We start from the raw sequence: 21682 nt of genomic DNA, 5'->3' as shown, positions 1-21682 counted from the left end.
TGTCTCACACTCTGCCTCTGTCGTCCTGCAGGCCCCGAAAGTGCCACCTACCCCAGAACCGCTACCCCTAAGCACGCCATCAGCAGGCACGCCGCAGCCCCAGCCACTGCCGCCGCCCCCGCCGCCCCCCGCCCCTGGCAGCGCACCGCCCGCCCTGCCTTCAGAGGGTCCTCCCGAGGACACCGGTCAGGACCTGACACCCAACTCCGTGGGAGCCGCCAGCACGGGCGGTGGCGCCGGGGGCACCCACCCCAACACCCCTACAGCCGCCACCGCCAATAACCCGCTGCCTCCTGGAGGAGACCCCGGCAGCGCCCCGGGCCCTGCCCTGCTGGGGGAGGCCGCCCCCACCGGGAACGGGCAGCGGAGCCTGGTGGGCTCGGAAGGCCTGTCCAAGGAGCAGCTGGAGCATCGGGAGCGCTCCCTCCAGACGCTTCGAGACATTGAGCGGCTGTTGCTCCGCAGCGGGGAGACCGAGCCCTTCCTCAAGGGGCCCCCAGGAGGAGCCGTGGAGGGGGGCCCACCAGCACAAGCCCCTCCCGCCCCCCAGCAGCCCCCTGCGGCCCCTCCCAGCGGGCTGAAGAAGTACGAGGAGCCCTTGCAGTCCATGATTTCACAGACGCAGAGCCTAGGGGGCCCCCCGCTGGAGCATGAAGTGCCTGGGCACCCCCCGGGCGGCGACATGGGGCAACAGATGAACATGATGATGCAGAGGCTGGGTCAGGACAGCCTGACGCCGGAGCAGGTGGCCTGGCGCAAGCTGCAGGAAGAATACTACGAGGAGAAGCGGCGGAAGGAGGAGCAGATTGGGCTGCACGGGGGCCGCCCTTTGCAGGACATGATGGGCATGGGGGGCATGATGGTGAGGGGGCCGCCGCCTCCCTACCACAGCAAGCCTGGGGATCAGTGGCCACCAGGGATGGGTGCCCAGCTGCGGGGACCCATGGACGTCCAAGATCCCATGCAGCTCCGGGGCGGCCCTCCCTTTCCCGGCCCCCGTTTCCCCGGCAACCAGATGCAACGGGTGCCTGGGTTTGGGGGCATGCAGGGTATGCCCATGGAGGTGCCCATGAATGCCATGCAGAGGCCTGTGAGGCCGGGTATGGGCTGGACCGAAGACTTGCCCCCCATGGGGGGCCCCGGCAATTTTGCCCAGAATGCTGTGCCCTACCCAGGGGGGCAGGGCGAAGCAGAGCGATTCATGACCCCTCGGGTCCGGGAGGAGCTACTGCGGCACCAGCTGCTGGAGAAGCGGTCGATGGGCATGCAACGCCCCCTGGGCATGGCAGGCAGCGCCATGGGGCAGGGCATGGAGATGGAGCGGATGATGCAAGCGCATCGGCAGATGGATCCGGCCATATTCCCCGGGCAGATGGCTGGTGGCGAGGGCCTGGCGGGCACCCCCATGGGCATGGAGTTTGGTGGAGGCCGGGGCCTCCTGAGTCCCCCCATGGGGCAGTCTGGGCTGAGAGAGGTGGACCCTCCCATGGGGCCAGGCAACCTCAACATGAACATGAATGTGAACATGAACATGAACATGAACCTGAACGTCCAGATGACCCCACAGCAGCAGATGCTAATGTCGCAGAAGATGCGGGGCCCGGGGGACATGATGGGGCCGCAGGGCCTCAGCCCTGAGGAGATGGCCCGGGTGCGGGCCCAGAACAGCAGTGGCATGATGGGTGGCCCGCAGAAGATGCTTATGCCCTCACAGTTTCCCAACCAGGGCCAGCAGGGATTCTCTGGGGGCCAGGGACCCTACCAAGCCATGCCCCAGGACATGGGCAATACTCAAGACATGTTCAGCCCTGACCAGAGCTCGATGCCCATGGGCAATGTGGGCACCACCCGGCTCAGCCACATGCCTCTGCCCCCCGCGTCCAATCCTCCCGGGTCCGTGCATTCGGCCCCCAGTCGGGGGCTGGGCAGACGGCCTTCAGACCTCACCATCAGTATTAATCAGATGGGCTCACCAGGCATGGGGCACCTGAAGTCGCCCACCCTTAGCCAGGTGCACTCACCCCTGGTCACATCGCCCTCTGCCAACCTCAAATCACCCCAGACTCCCTCACAGATGGTGCCCTTGCCTTCGGCCAACCCACCGGGACCTCTTAAGTCACCCCAGGTCCTCAGCTCCTCTCTCAGTGTCCGTTCGCCCACTGGCTCGCCCAGCAGGCTCAAGTCTCCTTCCATGGCGGTGCCTTCTCCGGGCTGGGTCGCCTCACCCAAGACAGCCATGCCCAGCCCTGGGGTCCCCCAGAACAAGCAGCCGCCTCTCAACATGAACTCTTCCACCACCCTGGGCAACATGGAACAGGGTAAGTCCGCCAGGCCAGGCAGGGGGGCACTGGACTCTGGCACTGGGAACCTCCCGGGGTCGGGGGGCGTGTTCGGGCTGGGGCAGGCAAGTGAGTGAAGGCGTCTGTATCTGGGCGCAGAGGTGGATGGCTCTGCTTAAGGGGCACATGTCACCAGCTGGGCGTGAGCGTCCGCAGGGAGCGCCGTGGTGATCTCCCAGGCGTTTTGAGGGGTTCATACTTGGGGTCTCCCCACTGTCTGGGCCCCTGAGGCTGCAGGAGTTGCTTGAAGACGGGTGGGCTGTAGTGATAGCGGGGGTCCACGTTGAGGGTGCTGAACAGAACACTGGAACGGAGGTGTGCTTGGAGGAGTCGGGAGATTCGGGAGCTGGCCTTTCCCTCACCCACAACGTGAGCAGCCAAATTCGTCTTCCCCTCCCCAGTCACTCCCGCTCTTTCTGTCTCCCCGCTTCTGTAGGTGCCCTCCCGCCTAGCGGCCCCCGGAGCAGCTCCTCAGCGCCTCCCGCCAACCCTCCCAGCGGCCTCATGAACCCCAGCCTGCCATTCACTTCCTCCCCAGACCCCACGCCTTCCCAGAACCCCCTATCACTGATGATGTCCCAGATGTCCAAGTACGCCATGCCCAGCTCTACCCCGCTCTACCACAATGCCATCAAGACTATCGCCACCTCTGACGACGAGCTGCTGCCCGACCGGCCCCTGCTCCCCCCTCCGCCACCGCCGCAGGGCTCTGGGCCAGGTGCGAGGCAGGAAGGGGGCCGCGAGGAGAAGAGCTGGTGTGGGCACCGGGCACGGGAAGAGATGCCATGGCCAGCAGTCACCCCTGTGGTTATGCTGGCTTTCGTGTGCTTCCAGTGGGCCCTGGGAATGGGGGTGTGACGTCCCGGGTCAAGTTCCCGCTTGTCGTCAATTTAGCGAAACGAAGCCCAGAGTACTCCAGTGGTCTTTCCGACATGCAATGATGACCCCATGGCAAACTGGGCCAGAACTTGGGTCTCTTGGCTTCTGACTTGAATGCCTCAAGTCCATGCCCTTGCAGCCAGGACAGGCCCACGGTGGAGGCCCCTTACCCCTCCTGGCATGAGCCTGGCTGGGGAGTGGGGAAGGACTGAGTTCTGCACCCTCTCACAGCTGGGTGCACACACACAGCTTCTGACCCTCTTTTCTCTCTCCCCACAGGGATCAGCAATAACCAGCCCAACCAGATGCACCTGAACTCGGCTGCTGCCCAGAGCCCCATGGGCATGAACCTGCCAGGCCAGCAGCCCCTGTCCCACGAACCCCCACCTACCATGTTGCCCTCCCCTACCCCTCTGGGGTCCAACATTCCATTGCACCCCAATGCGCAGGGGACAGGAGGGCCCCCTCAAAACTCGATGATGCTGCCTCCAGGGGGCCCAGACTCCCTGAATGCCCCCTGCGGCCCTGTGCCCAGCTCCTCCCAGATGATGCCCTTCCCTCCTCGGCTGCAGCAGCCCCACGGTGCCATGGCCCCCAGTGGGGGTGGGGGTGGGGGGCCTGGCCTGCAGCAGCATTACCCTTCAGGCATGCCCCTGCCCCCAGAGGACCTGCCTAGCCAGCCGCCCGGCCCCATGCCCCCTCAGCAGCACCTGATGGGCAAAGGCATGGCTGGGCGCATGGGCGACGCCTACCCGCCGGGCGTGCTCCCCGGGGTGGCATCAGTGCTGAACGACCCCGAGCTGAGCGAGGTGATCCGGCCCACCCCGACGGGGATCCCTGAGTTCGACTTGTCGAGGATCATCCCCTCTGAGAAGCCAAGCAGCACCCTCCAGTACTTCCCCAAGAGCGAGAACCAGCCCCCCAAGGCCCAGCCCCCCAATCTGCATCTCATGAACCTGCAGAACATGATGGCGGAGCAGACCCCCTCACGGCCCCCCAACCTCCCGGGCCAGCAGGGCGTCCAGCGGGGGCTCAACATGTCCATGTGCCACCCCGGACAGATGTCCTTGCTGGGCAGGACAGGTGTGCCCCCACAGCAGGGCATGGTGCCCCACGGCCTGCACCAGGGGGTCATGTCGCCTCCGCAAGGCCTCATGACCCAGCAGAATTTCATGCTGATGAAGCAACGGGGCGTGGGGGGCGAGGTCTACAGCCAGCCCCCCCACATGCTGTCCCCACAGGGCTCCCTCATGGGCCCCCCGCCCCAGCAGAACCTCATGGTGTCCCATCCCCTGCGGCAGCGCAGCGTGTCTCTGGACAGCCAGATGGGCTACCTCCCGGCGCCGGGCAGCATGGCCAACCTGCCCTTCTAGCAGTCCCCGTGCGGGGCCGGAGCTGGGGCGATACTGCAAATATGATAACCTTAAGAAAGTTCCTTCCCCTCCAGTGTTGGGATGGCCTGGGTCAAGGGGTGGGGTGGAGGGGGTGGGAGGGGCTTGTGTGGGGCGTGGCATTTTGTGGAAACCAGATGTGCTGGCAGCTTAAGGGGAAGTGACAGAGCGGGGTGGGGGGTTTTGGATTGGGGTTCCATTTCGGCCACCACCGGGACTGCCCCTCGCCCGTTCCTCCCCAGTCCTATGGAGCCTCTCCCTTCCCTCTTTCTCTGCACCCACCCTCTGCAGCTGTGCTTTCGGAGTCCTGTGTCGAGTCCGTGGGGGGAGAGGGGAAGGAGGAGGTCTCCCCACTCTGTCCCTTTCCTTTCTGCCGCGAGCTTCTCTCTCCTCTTGGTTTCTCTGCTCCCACCTGTTTTTCCTTCTGTCTCTTCCTGCCTCATTTCCTCTCCCTGCTGATGTGGCTGACCCCCTCTCCCACCCCTCCCTGCAGGCGGCTGGCCAGGTGGGCAGGTGCCAGCCGCAGCTGTAAATAGAGCGCTGCGCTTTTGTGCCGGTTTGTGTGTGTGCTGTATTTCTGTGTTTTGATAGAAGTCACAAAAAAGAAAAAAGGATAAAAGAAAACCCTTCCCTCCCTCTTCAGATTCTTGCCCCTTCCATTCTCCTGGACTCAGGACCATGCAGTCTGACACAGGTACCCAGTGTTTGCATTGTCTCTGGGTCTGTAAGGATACCATTCTGGTCCCTTCCCCAAACGGTGAAATGAAAGATAGCCCGCACCTAAACTGAGGTCAGACCACCGAGGCTTCCTCCTGGAGAGCCCCATCCGGGCTGAGGCCTCCCAGAGCGGCAGTCTGTCTGTTGCTGAATGATTCAGGAGAATGTGTGCACGGGCGTGTGTGTTCGCCCCGCACAGGCGACACGGGGCCCTGGCTTCCCAGCTATGGATGGCTGGTATCCCCTGCTGCTACACCTTGGCCAGAACTTGAAGTCCTCCCTCCCCAGTGTGGGATGAAGGAAAGGAGGGAGAGGTGGAGGCTGTGTGGCCCCCTTGAGTGGAGCCACGGGGTGGTGGCACGGCGGTCCACGTGGTCCTGTGCCTGCTGCGGTAGCCCTGGGCCAGGTGACCCCCAGGCCGCGTCTCTTCCAGGAACTGCCACCCACTTCTTATCACCAAAGGCGGAAGGAAAAGGGTTTGGCTGAGTAGATCTGTCTCTCTCCAGCCTCCATCCTTTGAGCATGGATTAGAGAAAGTGTTGGAAAAGCAGGGGGCCTCCTGTCGCCTCCTCTCTGCCTGCCTTCTCACCGGCAAGGTCCCCCTGCCCCGGGCTCAGGGCTCTGTGCCCGCCCAGGCGCAGCCACTGCCTCCCCCTCAGTCCCCTGCTCTTTCCCAAAACTCCCCACCTGCCTCTGGTCAGAGCTGAAGCCATACAGACTCAGTGTTTTGCCCCCTTGGCCCCAGGAGTAAAACACTTCTCCTTTTCTCACTTCCTTTCCTGCCTTGTGAGGTGGCAGGGCAGTTCCCTGGCCTTCTGTGCTCCGCCTCCGGGGCCGGGGGCCATTTCTAGACAAGGGGTCTTCTGCCGTGGCCCCATCCCCAGCCTTCCTGATCTGCAGGGTCTGGTCTAGCATTGGCAGCTGTGATACAAAGGGAATTCGCCCCACTTTTCCCAGTCTGGTGCTGTCCTCAGTCCACCGTCAGCCAGGTCAAGCGCTTCCTCTGGGGCCGGCTGGCTGCAGGCCCCTGCCTCCCCCAGCACCTTCCCAGGGGCCCAGGGCCAGGGCCCCGACATCTGTGTCTGGGGGCCACCTAGCTTCCATCCTGCCAGGCGCTTTGCCCACCCTGCCTCAACCTGGGCCTTGTACCCGTGAACCACCCCCCGCCCGACCCAAGACTCCCCAAACCGACTCTAAGTGTTTCCTGCCCAGAGGAGAGAGGGGTCAGACCGCAAAGGGCCTAATGCCCTCCCCGTTCTCTTCTCCCATCTCCGCCACCAGACTAGCTTTCCAAGGTGAACTCCACAGGCCAGCCTACTTCCCTCCATCCATGGCCATACCCCCAGCCATTTTGTACCATTATATAAATATATATATATAAATATAAATATATAAATACAATATGTGAAGACATCTTCTCGGTTTTTATTTTGAAACAATTTTTAGGCTTGTTCCGGGGGTCTCTGTGCTGCCTGTACTGTATTGACCTGTTTTATAGGTGCCTTTTTATTAAAAAGAGAAAATTAAAATCCATCCTCTTGCCTTTTTGCTTCTGTGTCTGGCTACTCGACTGCCCAGCTTACTGTTGGATGCTGGGAGAGAAAAAGCGGGGCTCCGGGGGGCTTTCCCAGGGTCCTACGGTGAAGATACAGCCCTCCCTCCTGGGGTCACAAGCTCTGACTTCCACCATGGGGGCCTCCCAGGGAGCTTGGCCAGCTGCCTTGAGCGGGACTGGGCAACCCAGAGGTGCCCTCAGCAAGTGCTGGGGTCCCGGACATCCCGCCCTGGCGAGCCCAGAGGCTGCAGAGGAGGGAGGGAGAGCCCTCTCTGGGCAGGCAGGCACGGAGCAGCATCCTCTGGTTCCATCTGAGTAGTATCCTCTCAGGGGCAGGGCTTGGCTTCCTGAGGCTCGGGGACTTCCCTGCCCAGGCCTGCTTTTCACCCTGCCTAGACGAAGGGGATGCCTCGTGGCTCTTGCTGAGGCCCAGAGAGACAGGCAAGCTCTGGGCTTGGCCTGCAGGCAGGGCGCTGGATGTGACGACCCCCAGCAGCCCCTTTCAGTCTGTCGTCCTTCTCTGGGGGGCGGGTCTCCATCTCCGTTCTGACTCTCGGCGAAGTGCTCCCTCCGTGCGATTGCGACCCCTTTGCTGTGTAGCTTGCAGAGAGGGGGGCGGGAAGGAACGGACTGCCTCCTTCCTTATCAGTGCCCAGACCCGCCGGGACCCCGGACCATACTGCCCCTGGCCCTCTTTACACTGGGCAGAGAACACAGCAGGCCTTGGTTTTTACTTGTGCCTCCTTGGGGCTAAGGAAGGAGAATCTTTCCTGTCAGTGGCTTCTCTCTGCTGGCTGGGCCTTCTTTCTTCTGTAGGACACTGTCTGGCTGGTCTCTGAGGGCGCCTGGAGTCTGCCCTCAGTCTGCAGACCTCCCAGGGCCCAGTGACGCCGGGCTGGCCCAGGGCCATTTTGGTCAGGGCCAGGAGCAGCTTCCGGGATTGGGTCAGTCTGAGTTTCCTGCCTGGTCAAGATGCTGCAGGGCTGGTGGCCCGGCAGAACGTCTGTGTTTGTTAGTGACTGAGACATTAAGGCCTCGTTCTTTTGCCAGCTGGCCTTTCCTCGGCCTTGACCTCCATCCATCCCCTGGTGCTCAGCCTCTAGCTTCTTTCGGCAGGTGGGGCGAGAGGAGAGGTGGGTAGTGGTGCAGGTCGGTGGTCCCTGAGCTGACGGAGTGCATTCTGGGAGGGGACTGACTTCCGCAATGGGCAAGGGCAGAAGTAAAAGTTGTTTCTTGAGCTTCCAATGGTTAAGATGAAACAAGGTGTGTGTGTGTGGGGGGGGTCATCTCAGCCCCGGGGGATACAGCCGGGCACAGGTATCCTCTGCTCTTGCCTTTGGGCTGCCTCCCCTCCCCGGCCTGCAGCCCAGGCCCGGGGCTGGAAGAAGCGATGGCAGGGATGTCCTGGAGAGAGGGGTTGGTTCATCCAGCTGCCCCATGTGAGGACACAGCTAGGCCACGGCGAGCTCTTAGGATCCCAGGTCCCGTGGAAGGGGCTCCAGTAACACCGCATCCCCCAAGGAAAGCAGAAACGAAGGGGGCCGGGACCTAGAAGGTGGTGAGGGAGGTGGCATTCTCTGACTCAGAGAGACTGCTCTTGCGCCAGGTAGGGAAGAACTGGCAGAGGGAGGCGGGGCCGGCACAGCCCAGCTTGGTCAGGAGGCGCGACAGGTCACTACGGAACTTGACGCCCGCGAACGTGTAGAGCATGGGATTGAGACAGCAGTGGGCCACGCCCAGGAACTCGCTCATGGTGATGGCCACGGAGAGGTAGCCGTTCAGCTCACAGCTGTTGCTCACGGTCTTCAGCCTCGCCAGGGTGTCCAGGAAGATGACGACGTGGTAGGGCGACCAACAGAGAAAGAAGACACTCGTCACCAGGATGGCCACCCTGACCGCCTTCTGCCTCTGCGGGCGCCGCTGGGCCTGGCACAGCCGGTGCACCACTCCTACGTAGCACCAGGCCATCACCAGCATGGGCAGTAGGAAGCCCCCGAGGTGGTAGAGGAAGCGGGAGGTGAACCAGGCGTTGGTTTCAGCTCGGTTCTCCTGAGAGAAGGTACAGCGCGGCAGAGAGTCGTTGCGATGGAGGCGGCTCACTTTGGCGAAGAGGATTTCCGGCAAGGCGAAGAAGATGCCCGCCAGCCAGATGGTGGCACAGGTGATGTGGATGGAGAGGAGGCGGCGGTGGCGGTAGGCGTGGACGGCGTGGACGATGGCCAGGTAGCGGTCCACGGCGATGCAGGCCAGGAGCAGGCTGCTGCAGTAGAAGTTGATCTTGTGCAGGGCGATCACAGTTTTGCAGAGGAAAGTGCCCAGGAGCCAGCCCACGGAGCCCTCGATCACGGCAAAAGGCAGGATGAAGACCAGGAGGAGGTCGGCCACGGCCAGGTGGAACAGGAAGGTCTCGGTGGAGCTGCGGGTTTGCCGGTGGCGTTCCAGGATCACCAGCACCAGGATGTTGCCCATCATCCCCAGGAGGAAGATGAGGCCGTAGGCCACGGGCATGAACACGGCCTTGAAGGAGGACAGGAGGGGCCCCTCCGCTGTGGAGCAGAGGTGATTTTCCACCGCGGGGCTCTCCGTGCTGTCGCTGTAGTTGCCTAGTTCCTTGTACTGCAAGGGCAAGGAGACAGCAGGGCGGGGAACTGAGGACCCGTCTTCCCCCTCACAGGGGGACCCCGAGTCCCCTGTAGATTTCTCCTGTCCTCCCCACCCCCACGCTGCCTTTGTCCCTGGGCTCCCGATACATCCCACCGACCAAATCCCGACCTCCCCTTGTGTGTCCACGAACAAATCGCTTTGCCCTTTCCAGCTGCAGGTTTCGACTGTAAACGGGACTGATTCCTCGCGGAGTGGTGACGAAGATGGAAGGAGATGCGTGGTGCGTTTGGTAGGGAGAGGCTTCACGGACTCTGAAGGGCTGTGCACCTGTTAGGTGCTTTGAGTTTACGTGTCCTCGGGTAGGGAAGGCCGCCGGCTCACGGCATGGAATTGGAACTTCAGTTTTGGAAATGGGTCTGGTTGGGGCAAGGGGCCGTCTGCTCCAATTCCCAACAGAGCAGCGGGCGCTAAAACCTAAGATCCTGCTGAGGGGGCAGCTGCTGGTGTGGCCTACGGGCTTCCTCTTGATGCGTCTCCCTGTTCCTGAATGTCTTCACTGTAGCTGAAATTGTAGCGCTAGCCTCCTGCTTTGTTCACTCCGCATAACAAGCTCAGGTATGTGCTATTCCTGTCTTTTTTTTTTTTTCTTTTTTTTTTACTGTTTGTTTATTTTTGAGAGAGAGAGACAGACGGAGAGCGAGCAGGGGAGGGGCAGAGAGAGAGGGAGACAGAATCGGAAGCAGGATCCAGGCTCCTGAGCTGTCAGCACAGAGCCTGACACGGGGCTCGAACTCGCTGTGAGATCATGACCTGAGCCGAAGTCAGACGCCTAACCGACTGAGCCACCCAGGCGCCCCTGTGATTTTCCTATCTTACAAAGGTCAGGTGTGTTTGAACCCACGTTGATCTCCCTCCAGAGCCGATTTTTCCACCACTACGCAGCCCTGCCTGGGCTTCCCTCCCTGCTCCTGCCCATCACTCGGGATCTCCCTCCTCTGCTTCCTTCTCGGCTTCAGAAGAGAGGAAGGGGTGTTGCTGTTCCAAGAGAGGGTGATGCGCCCACTTTGTCTCTGGAAGCCCCTCCTCCTCCTCCTCCCCTTCCTCCTCCCCTCACCTCCTCCTCCTTCTCCTCCCCCCCTCCTCCTCCCCCCTTACCCCACCCCACCAGCGCTCAGGTTGTTTACCCAGCTAACCGCAAAGGAAGACACGGTGTCTGTTTTCATACCTTTCACTCGCAGCTGTCCCCCTGCACCTGCTCCTCCTCACTTCCCAGCCCTGTTCTCCACCCCTCCCACCGGCCCCCTCCCCATGGTTTCAAACCAATTATAACCAACTTATGTGGGTTGAAAAAGACACTTCTATAAATGATGAGCCCCGGGGAGGCAGAGGATGGGACAGGATACTCTGCACAGAAGCTCTAGATGGTCTCACACTGCCCTTCTTCCAGGAGAGTGAGGGTCTTGCACAAAGCAGGAGATGGTTACGCTGCCACCCAGGGGCCCCAGTTGTGGGTCACACATTCGCTCTCAGTGGGCAGAGCCAGGTCCCCAACGTGTGTCTTTCCTTCTGGTCCCCGGGGCAAGTGGGTCTGGGGGAAGGGGGTGGGGGATACATCGGTGCGATGGCAGAGCCCTCTGCCTCCCCCCACCCCAGCATCCCTCTGCCACAGCCTCAGTCCAGCCCTTCTTCACCCTACCGCCTCCATGGCCCCATGCCAGCAACTTCTCCACCCTTGTCCATCCGCCAAACACAGGAGGAATTTTCCAACCCGCAGATCCCATCAGTGTCCTGCTTAAAGTCCTTCGCTGGTCCCCAGTTACCTGTAAGCAGTGGTTTGCTTTTCACCTTTACCCCCCTCGCCCAGTTTCACATTTAATAGCAAAGCCAATTATAAGAAGTCATGTTTGTGATGCAATTACTCAACAGGAGACTGGCGTAAGCCAGTCTCCGTGCATTCACACAACAGAATACGATGTAGTTCTCAAAAAGAAATGAGATTAACTGCATGTTCTCTTAGGGAAAGAGGTTTGACACACACGGCCACACTTCAGATCCGATTGCAGGGCACGCCACACAGCATGATCCCATCCAGGGACTGTCCTTGCAGGGCTTCCTGGGGCTAGGGGTGGGGAGGGGGGAGGGGGAGGCTCAGCTCCTCTCCTTGCCTTCGAACCAAACTTCTCCACTCTTGTCTCGTGTGGTGTTTCACACAGAAGCTCTCGTTTAATTAAAAAAAACAAAAAACAAAAAACAAAAAAACCCAGCTCTACTTTCATTTGAAAACCATGGGCTTGCAGGGTGACGTCTGAACTCCCCTACGGGGGCTTGACGTGTCTACAAAATGTATATTCCTCCAACTTTTCAAGCCTCGCCTTCTACTTTATCGCCTTAGGCGCCCTGTCCTCCAGGTTCATCATTCCCGTCTCCAAGACTTTGCTCCAACTCTACCTTTTACAGAACAATTCTTTCTCCCCACGACTGCCTGTCTCATTAATGCCTACGGTTCCTCCAAGGTCCCACTCAGCCCCACCTTCCTACCTCCCTCCTTCCTAGCTTGGAACTAGATTCTCTTCTTACATTCTCTGCGTCATTTTAACCAAGTTTTTTCATCTTTATTTACTTTGAGAGAGAGAGAGCAGGGGGAGGAACAGAGAGAGAGAGAGAGAGAATCCCAAGCAGGCTCTGCACTGTCAGCACAGAGCCTGACCTAAGGCTCCATCCCACGATCCCGCTAACTGTGAGATTGTGACCTGAGCCAAATCAAGAGTCGGACGCTTAGCTGACTGAGCCACCCAGGCGCCCCTCTCTGTGTTGTTACTACCACTGAGAGCAGTTTCTCAGAGAGGGCTGGGGGCCCTTGTATTCCAAAGTTTGAGGCAAGTCCCTCTCTGTGCCTCTGCAGAGACTCAAACACTTCTTTTCACCCTTCCTCGGTTCCTGCCTCCTCCCAATACCCTTGAGAGCCTAGAGCCCATCTTGGGTTCTGTCCCCATACCGGGAGCTATTTCCAGTATGCTCATTGACTCCTATTGGAATTGACCAGGAGGTACACGGGGGAAACAGTGAGGTGAGTGGTGAGCAAAGCAATTCAGACCAGGGGCGAAGAGATACGGGGCCTGGGGCAGTCAGTGGGGCTGGACTCCGCCTAGCCTACCGTGGGGGGGGGAGCCTGGCAGCCCACTGCCCCTTGGGCAACGTCTGGCCGGTGTAGGTACAGCCCGCCTACCTGACCCCGGAGGCCCTTTATGAGAACCATCAAATCCTTACCCTCTAAAGCATCCAGGCTGATTGGTTTATTGCCCATTTAACATCCCGGGCGGGAGGTGCCCCCAGGACCCTAGAACTCCCATCTCCTGAGAAGCTGGGTTTCAAAGAGGGTTGAGGGGAGCTCTCTCTTCCTTCTTGCCAAGAGGTATTTGTTTGGAAAAGTGCTCGGGCAGGGAAGGCAACAACATGGGAGGAAGCCGGTTTGAGGGGTGCTGGGAGTTGTTAGTACATCTCAGCAGGAGGTGTCAAACAGACATTTTGGGGGCTCAGAAGTGGCACATGTGAAAGCCACTTCCCATACCTAGGGGATCAGTCACCCCACCCCTCCCCGAACCATGGAGAGAGGTAGTGAGGCAAGGTTGACTCTGGCCCGGTGAGAAGATGAGGAACCTAATCCTAAATACGTCGAATCCTAAATACGTTGGGGAGTGGGGTGCAGAAGGGAACCCTCCAAGGCTCACACCCTGAGGGAGCTCAGTGCGGGCAATCTGGCCGAGCGCTTACTCATTCTTTGACATCAAAAGCGGCAGGAACCCGGGGCCCTCAGGCACACACAGACTCTGACAGCAGCACGCACGCACCGCGTAGAGACACAGCCACGTGCCCAGGCCAGGCCCCGAGGGCATGTGGCCTAGGCAGGTACCCAGCAGAGAGCCTGCACAGAGGCCGGGGGCTCATGCCCCGGAGAAGGCAAGGAGACCTGATGAGCAGGATAAAGCTGAGCAGTGAGCCAGGCATCCAGGTAGAAATTGCTCTGAGCAGCGGGGACAGGGCGAGAGGAGTTAGAACATTCTGTGTTCTGGTGTTGAGGAGAAGAGAGGATGGGCAGGGGGTGGGGGAGGAGGGGAGCAGGTGCATCGGGGCGCTGCGCTGGCCAGCGTGAGGATTAGCAAACATTTGCTGACTAGACTGTGTGAGCTGGTGGGGCAGGGGCTAACCGGAGCATTCCTCCGGAGTCTGTCCCGGACCCTCACCCCTTTGACACTCTCCACCCTGTCTCAGCTGACACGGCTGGGGGACCCTTCCAGGCAATGCAGCGTCCTCCACAGCCTGGAACTAGAGGCCCAAGCTGACCAGACGGAATTGACAGGGGAATGCATAGAGACCTAGACTCGGGTTTAAGATCTCAACCGTCGGGGGACAAGTTAGGGAAGACCTGGCTTACCGACAGTTGATGGGGAAAAAGGCCCGAGAGTCTGCCGGTTGCTTAGGATGAGTCAACAGGGTGACACGGCTGCCAGAAAGGCTCCTGTCACCTTACTTAGGTGAACAGAAACCTGTAGGTGGGCAGCTGCCACCATCGCCGTTTGTTTGGTCTGGACAAGGGTGACCGGTTTGCTGAGGGGTCTGGAAATCCCCACCCTGGGAGGAGGTTCTCTGGTACCCGGGTGCAGAGTCTTGGGAGAAGAAGACCCGAGCCCAGGACACATGCCTTCTTCCAGGACTGGAAGAAGCACCATAGGCAAGAGGGCAGGACGGGCTCACTGTTTGAGGCTCTCGAGGGCAGATGGGGAGGGATGGGCAGAGGCTGGGGGCTGGGTGTTTCAGGCAAAGGAGAAAGGGGCTCCTCACAGGCACAACTCTCCCACGGTGGGTTGGGGTCCCCTGGGAGGAAGAAGAATGAGCTCAAGTATTCGGGAAGGGATTCCAGCCCTGGACGGGAGACTGGGCTCTGCCCTCGAGTGCCCCTCACTCACAGCTCCCAGATGCTCAGATCCCCGGGCCGTCACGCTCTGCCTGAGGATGAGCACGATCTTCGGGTAGCTCGGCACCTGTGGGGGAGCTTCGCTTCTCTAGCTGTCTGTCCTGTGGCCAGGCTGACCTTGGCGTTCAGTCCCCCAGAGAGCGCCGGCCCGCTGGGTGCTGTGGCTCATCCGGGCAGAACCCCGGGAGCCCAGGGGCCTGAGTCACACTGGCCGCAGGGCACGTCCGCACACAGACGCAGGTCATTTCTCTGGCCTTAGGCAGCACCCACAGGTTCTGTCTCCTTTTGTGCCCTTGTCTGGATATTCCCAACCAAGAGGCAAGAGCTGTGAATGGGGTCAGCCGGCCATCTGTCCTTCCAGCCTTCAGTGGCTTGAGGATTGAGATCGGGCGAAGGGTGCGAATGGGGGTCTGTGTCCCTGATCCCATTCTTCCTTTTGAGGGTCCACACTCCCAAAAGACCATCTGAGACTCTGGCTTGCCACTTGAAGGAAGAAGAGATGTGGGGCCTGGTTTGCCCCCCTCCCCCCTCCTCCCTCCCCCCCTTCAGAAGTGAAGCCGCCAGGCTCCTCTTTCCTCTGTACCCAGGGTTTTGGCCATTAGGAACATGGTACTGCCCCGGATGTGGTTCTGGGGGGAGACTTTAAGCTACGTCTACGTTTTTGGGTTTTTTTTTTTTTTTTAATGTTTATTGATTGATTGAGAGAGAGAGAGAGAGAGAGAGCACAAGTGGGGGCAGAGAGGGAGAGGGGCAGGGAGAGAGAGAGAGAGAAAGAGGGAGAGAGTACCAAGCAGGCTCCCAGCTGTCAGTGCAGAGCCCGACACGGGGCTCGAACCCACGAACCACGAGATCATGGCCTAAGCTGAAACCAAGAGTCAGACGCTTAAGCAACCGAGCCAGGCAGGTGCTCCAAAGCTACTTCTATCTTTGCGCTGAATCTTTAGGTTTTGGGGGAGGGTCCCCGTGTGGCACCCCAAAGTCAATTTACACTTTGGGGACGGTCACCCAGTCTGAGGGACAGGTAGATGTGTACCCTAGGTTTTGTACAGCAACCATCTCGTGGGTCAGCACCCACTTGAAACATTTTGTCCGGTCATTCCTGAAAGCCTATTCGTTCTTGTCTCCTGATTCTCAGGGCCTAATCCGTGGCCACTTTTTATGCCGTTCTATCAGAGGGGTGGGATCTGTGTCCGTAAGGAAGACAAGAGTTCCCGGTGGAGACTGCGGTCTGTATGTCTGAGCCCAGATTTGCCCCAACAGTGAACCCTCCCCAGGCTGGACCTGGGTCTCTCCCTCATCTCCGATCCCTCAAATCACCTCCAGTTGGGGCCCTCTCCACTGGGACTCTTCTGGGACTTTTGACCTATTTGGGGTGGGGGATCCTCCCCTCTCCCAACGCATGGCCCGACACAGCCTGGGCTGGTTTTGGTTCCTCTTCCTTACACCTTGATGAAATGAGGTGATACACGTGGACAGGCTTTGTAGCCTGTGATGCTCTGCCCACAGTGAAATGTTTTGGGGGGGACCATCACTGAGGAGAGGAGAGGGGAGTCCAGGTCCTGGGGCTGGACCAGATTCATCCTGCTTTTTAGCAGCTTCCCCTCCTGGCTGGTGTGGTGGGGCTGGAGGTGAGGTTTACCCCCAGCCCCTGTAGGTCCCCCAGCCCAGGCCCCGAGGCTGTCAAGATCAAGGTTCCTGCACTCTCAGATCAAGGTTCCTGTGGACAGAGACTTTTCTGGGTCTGCCTAGGTCTGCCTTCCTAGCAGGATCGGTCCCTGGTACACCCACCCCAGGGACCTGGCTCCTTGTGCTTAGTCAGCCATCTAGAGTTTTTGTGTGGGTCCACCACTCGTGGGGATTGGCTGCTCCTCTTTTAAAAATGGACATTTCAAGTGGCTGCAGTTGATCTCAGAATTCAAGAGGCGGAAGGGAAGACAGGATGACCAACACCTGGCCGTGGCCAAGGGCCCTCAGTTCGTAACAAGTAGTCGGGTCTCTCTCCCTGGGCTGCTGGTGGTCTTTGATATACGGGACACGCCCTGTTGTCCCCTGCCCTCTGCCACCACCTGTCTCTAGTAGGTCACGCAGTGGAGTGGCGCATGCAGTTAGGGGAAACTCTTGCGGTTTCTCAGAAGCCAGGAGTGGCCAGATCTTGGGTTGGTTACTATGCGCCCAACTGGGTCAGGGTTCGTGGTCAGCTCAAAGCTGTAGGCAGAGGAAAACATCCACTAACCTACTCGGGTGAGGCCAGGGGCCAAGACTGGGGGCCAGGGTGGGAGGTTGGCACCTTGTCAGGGCGGTGGGGTTTTAGCCTGGTTGAGGGTACTGCCCAGAGTCTGTCATTTCGCTCGGGGCCAACTTTGTGGACATGTGGCCTGTGCAGTCACGCCGGGCCCTGTACTTAGAAGAGCTCCACGCTCGGGTTGGTGCTCTGCGATCGCTATCTTGAAATTCTTAATAATTTTTGAACAAGGGGCCCTGCGTTTTCATTTTGTATTGGGTCCCACAGGCTAGGCGGCAGGTCGGATTAGACTGATGGTTCTGGCTCTGTTTTTATCTGATTGGGTCTGAGGGACCAGACTTGGGGTAATTAGCTCTTCCCCTCACATTCTCGGCGGCTTCCTAGCTCTGGGCTCTGGGCCAGTGGGCGGGCTACTCCAAGCACGTGTGGGAACCCGGCTGGTAGAGTTCCAGCATGGATTCCAACCGGTGGAACTGAAGGGTGTTGGAGAACATTTCAGGGTGAGTTTAGGGTTGGGAAAGCAAGTGGGCGTTGGGAGAAAGGATTTGGATCTTTTCTGATCTAGCCCAGAGTGTAGCGCAAAGAGAAGTCCTTTCCCTAGAAGTGCCACTGGCCATGGGAGGAAAGGAGGAAAGAAGTTCCCCAAAGATCCTCATAAAGAGCCCTCTCCTGCCGACACACAGGAGCTCCAGAGTCTCTGCTTTAGCTCTTCCCTACACACCTCCTTTGCGAGCCCAGTGACAGCCAAGCCAGCTGAACCTCTGCTTCACAGGAGGGACTTGGGTGCGAAGCAGAGTGTGATTCTGGGAAATCATTTTCTTAGCCCATCCGAGAACACCTCAACTCTAGAGATTCCAGTGTTCTGACGGGGACCACAACATGCTTTAAAACATTTCTAGGATTAACACGGTTTCTCCCACCAATCTGGCATCCCTGTGCCCCCCCCCCCACCCCGACTCTGACCCCATGTGGTCCCCTCCCTTGCTGGCCACCTGGTCTCACAGTTCCTTGGTTTAGCACCCAATTACTGTCTAAGAGTTTCCAGTGAGTGGGGGTTTTGTCTTCATGGGTAGACCGTGAGCTATCTGAGGGCCAGGACCAAATCCTCGGCTTCTCCATTCAACACAGAATGTAGTGCCCTGATGATACAATCATATAGCGAGTGATGAGTAAATACCCTGGAACAGCACCAGGTTCCTGACAGTAAGAACACTTCCCAAGTACTTTCCCATCTAGACCCTTATTCCAGCCCTAAAAGATAAAAGGAGGACCTTCTTCTGAGGAATGGAGAGGCAAAGTGCCTTGTTCCAGGTCACATAGCAAGCCCGGGAGGATGCAGGACTGGAACCCAAAATTCTGATCCCCTCTAAAGGATGTCTATTTAAAGCAACAACTCTACTTATCTGCTTCCTCCTTGGAATGGGGAAATACAGTCTTAAAAGGCAGGTGCCATTGGGCCTGTCTAGATTCTGCTGATCCACAGCGGGAGGGGACTCCACAGCTGTCCCCTCTTCCCTGAGCCCTGGGCACAGGAAATTGAGAATTCCAAGTGGGGTCTGGGTGACCATCTGTGTCTACTCACCATGTCCTCCAGGTTGTAGTTGATAAGGTCCATGTCCAGGGTTAAGGGGTAGTTCATGCTTGTAGCCGTATGTCACCAGACTGGTCACTGTCTGATGTTGAGAGGCTCTCTGCCTGGTGCCTATAGAGAGGTGGCAGCCGTCAGCTGAAAATTTAAGCAAATGAGTTGCGCACGGTCTCCTGGGGCCGCGTAGGACCCGCTGTCTGCCTCACAACTCATCGCTTTTTTTTTTTTTTTTCCACAGGGGTTTTTTTTTTTTTTTTTGAAGAAAAAGGGAAAATCCCCATAGCATCAGTGCTAGTCAAGCATCTCGGCTTCTTTCCTGGCAATAGTTGTCTCAATGGGGCTTGTGACAGATACGAAGGCTGCCCCTCGCCTCTCCTCCCTGTACCTCCCAATAAGGGAGTTGTACCTTATAATGAAAACCACCACACCAGTCAGTGGGGCAATGAGAGAAACTCCACATAGAAAGGGAACAGGAGGAGAGCCCTTCCAGGACCTCCTCTCCAAGTCACCTCCAAGCCTTCACCTCTCGCCACTAGGGTGAGACCAATCGTCCGGTTTGCCACCAACCGAAAGTCCCTTGTCCTGGGAAACCCCTCACTCCCAGGCCAATGGGGACGCTTGGTCATCCGACTTGCTGCTATCCTTTTGCCTGGTCAAGGGCAAAACCTCTTCCCTTTGCAGCTCAAGTCCCGGAGAGAAACGTTAGAAACTTTCAAAGGGAACATCATTAAAACATTACTGGAAGACAAAAATAAAGCCACCCAAATTACCAGCACAAAAACATAAACAGGCACCGAGTCGTCTTCTGACTCAAAAGAATGATGTTCCGGCTACACATTAACTTGGTTGGCACCTAATTATTAACAGCAGCCACGACCCAGCTAGAGCAGAGTTTTACACAGGAGGATCCTGAGGCTCAGAAACGGGAGAGGAACATCCCCAGGACCCACAACTAACCAGTGGCAGAGCGGGGACCCGAACCCAGGTGTCCTCACGGCACATTCAGAGTTTTCTGTATACACCAGGCTGCCACTCTCACAGGCTCATGTGACCCTCTCGTTTCCCTCAACTCTGTCCTGTCTGAGGACCCCTTCCTTTAAGAAGCCCCTTTGTAGGCACAGATCAATTTCCTCTCCACACCTCATCTCTGGGCCCTTTCTTCCAGGAGCGGGGCATTTCCTCTCTTGGGCCACAATGTCGTGAAAACAGTGACTGTGCACACAGGGGTACCCACACATGACATGCCACTTCTTTGCTCTTGTCATCAGCTTCCTTTCCAGCCAGATTAGCATTTGCTGGGACTCCACCCTTTCTAGTGCCTTCCTTCACCTTTTCCTCCATATTCATCCCCCCTCTTTCTCTCCTATTCGCCTCGTTTATAACCCCCGCTGCACCCCCAACAGACACAGCTTTCTTGGCTTTCAACAACTTGAGGAACCCAGGCTTCTGTTTGCGCTGTCGGGGCCTGTCTTTCCCTCCTCATTCGCTCACCGCCTTCGGCAACTGCTTTCAAGGAGGAAGAACCCGAGGACAAGGGGTGGGATTTCCTCTTCTGTATTTCCAGTCCTGAAATGCTCAGAAGGAAGCTGCCCCAATGTTTCCTGTGTCCCATGCTTGCTAAGCGCTCCCCGTTCTTCCAGCCCCACGCCCCAACATCTCTGCCCCTCCAAACCATTGATAACATTTAACTTGGTTTTTGCTACTTCTAAGGACATTGATCAGGAGGGAATACAGCATACAGAATCATATGGGAGCCAGAAGGAAATTTGGAAGATAAGCCAGTCCCTTCTCATTCCCCCTCCCCTGCCCCCAGCAAATGCAAGATTCTTGTCACTACATCTTTATCACACGGTCACCCGGTATTGGACAAACATCACTAAGGGTGAGAAACTTGTTCCTCTCAAGAGATTGGTGTTTTAAGGCAGGATGATTTAATCATCGCAAGCATGTTCCTCATGCTGAGTCAAAGTGTATCTCCCTGTAACTCATCCCAGAGGTCCTGGCACTGCCTTCGTCCTGATTGTCTAATAAGCACCTTCTGAAGACGGATCCCACATCCCCATTAGTCGTCTCCTCTTCAAGATACGCATTCTGCGTGTCTCCAGTCATTCTTCAGAGGACGTGATTTCTGAGTCTCTCATCGGCCTCTGGGTGATTTCTGGTTATCGGTCCACATATTATCTGTCTAGGACAAAACATACAAAGATAAGAGTTTCTTTGTTCGAGACTCCGTACGTATATAACCATGATTAAAATGGGCTTTCCTATAGGCTCCCGCTCCCCTTGACAACATGCCTAACAAACTTCATTTTGGTGGTTCTCCTGCATCATCTCAGCCTGTGAAGGGCAACTTTTCAAATCCTGATTCGGTCATCTGATGATGTGTTAACAACATAGGTAAGCATGCCATTCTTCGGTCTCTCCGAGTCCCGATGGAAAATATGGGCAGGACAACGTCAAACACGGAGCTCTGCTTCCTGCATTAGAGGCCCATTGTTCTCTAAGGCCAGGGAAGGCTTCGTGGAAGAAGTGGGACATGAGCCGGACATTGAAGGTTTGGACAGACTAAAGACCTGATGTGACTAGAGGGGAGGGTGCACGGCTAGGGGGCATGGGAGGTAATGAGGACGGCATGAAAAAATACGTGGGGGTGTGGTCATGGTAGTGATGATGATGATGAAGGACAGCAGGAGGAGGCACGAGGTCAGAGTGTGCCTGGGGAAAGATAGGAATTGCTCTTGGGGCCTTCTGCTCTCCTATTCTTCTTATAGTTGCCCATTTCCCATGATGCACTGCAGGCCCAGAAGAGGAGTTTGTGAGGAGGCTCAGGACTACTTCTTAAGTGCAGCAGCAAGCTATGGTAGTAGTTCCAGCCATGATGGTGTGGGGCAGAGAGGTATCTACTAGCTTCTCAAAGGCTGACCTGGGTTTCATGGACAGAGGGAACCGTGACTGTCCCCCAAACTCCCTTCTAGTCCTTTGACTTCCTGATGCTTCTTGCACCATGGACCCATTCAGATGTTCCTTCCTGTCTCTCCAGATGCTGAGACATACTGCAAGTCCCCAGAGCCCACTTGTCCCAGCCACTGGCCTTTGATGGTCAACTCAGTTTGCCCTAAATGGATACATACCTCTCGACCATGAATTCTAACATTGCCTTAGAAGGTTCAGAGAGTAACTGCCTCTGGTCGAAAAGATGATCTTATGACCTTCCAACCCATCAAGTCAGACTAGCACCCCACCCCCCACCCCCCACCCCCCAACATAGAGAAGGTAATGCCTAGGCTGTGATCCCTTGACTTTATTTATTTAAAAAAAAAATTTTTTTTTTAACATTTATTTATTTTTGAGACAGAGAGAGACAGAGCATGAACGGGGGAGGGGCAGAGAGAGAG

General features: G+C 57.7%; 2 protein-coding genes across 7 annotated transcripts in view; one reads left to right on the top strand and one right to left on the bottom strand.

Moving 5' to 3' along the window:
- The window catches only part of BCL9L (BCL9 like), a 28746-nt gene extending 21887 nt beyond the window's left edge, over window positions 1-6859 (top strand). For 5 of the 6 annotated variants that reach the window (XM_040483229.1, XM_040483228.1, XM_040483232.1 and 2 more), the window contains 3 exons: window positions 32-2318; window positions 2776-3057; window positions 3498-6859. In XM_040483229.1, coding sequence (XP_040339163.1) covers window positions 32-2318; window positions 2776-3057; window positions 3498-4591 — 3663 coding nt within the window. In that variant the 3' untranslated portion in view covers window positions 4592-6859. The remainder of the gene's footprint in view (window positions 1-31; window positions 2319-2775; window positions 3058-3497) is intronic. The other variant, XM_040483233.1, reaches the window with a different exon arrangement.
- On the bottom strand, window positions 6732-18488 carry CXCR5 (C-X-C motif chemokine receptor 5). Its single transcript, XM_040483234.1, has 2 exons — window positions 18282-18488; window positions 6732-9497 (listed from the first exon to the last, which is right to left on the bottom strand). Exons 1-2 carry the CDS (start codon window positions 18336-18338, stop codon window positions 8430-8432), a joined length of 1125 nt encoding a protein of 374 aa, XP_040339168.1. The 5' UTR covers window positions 18339-18488; the 3' UTR covers window positions 6732-8429.
- Between the last annotated feature and the right edge of the window lie 3194 nt (window positions 18489-21682).

Source organism: Herpailurus yagouaroundi, unplaced genomic scaffold (genome assembly GCF_014898765.1).
Source record: "Herpailurus yagouaroundi ecotype Mexico unplaced genomic scaffold, PumYag 161, whole genome shotgun sequence".
NCBI lineage: Eukaryota > Metazoa > Chordata > Mammalia > Carnivora > Felidae > Herpailurus > Herpailurus yagouaroundi.
Note: the sequence above shows the minus strand (reverse complement) of the source record. Positions and strands in the feature narration are given on the sequence as shown.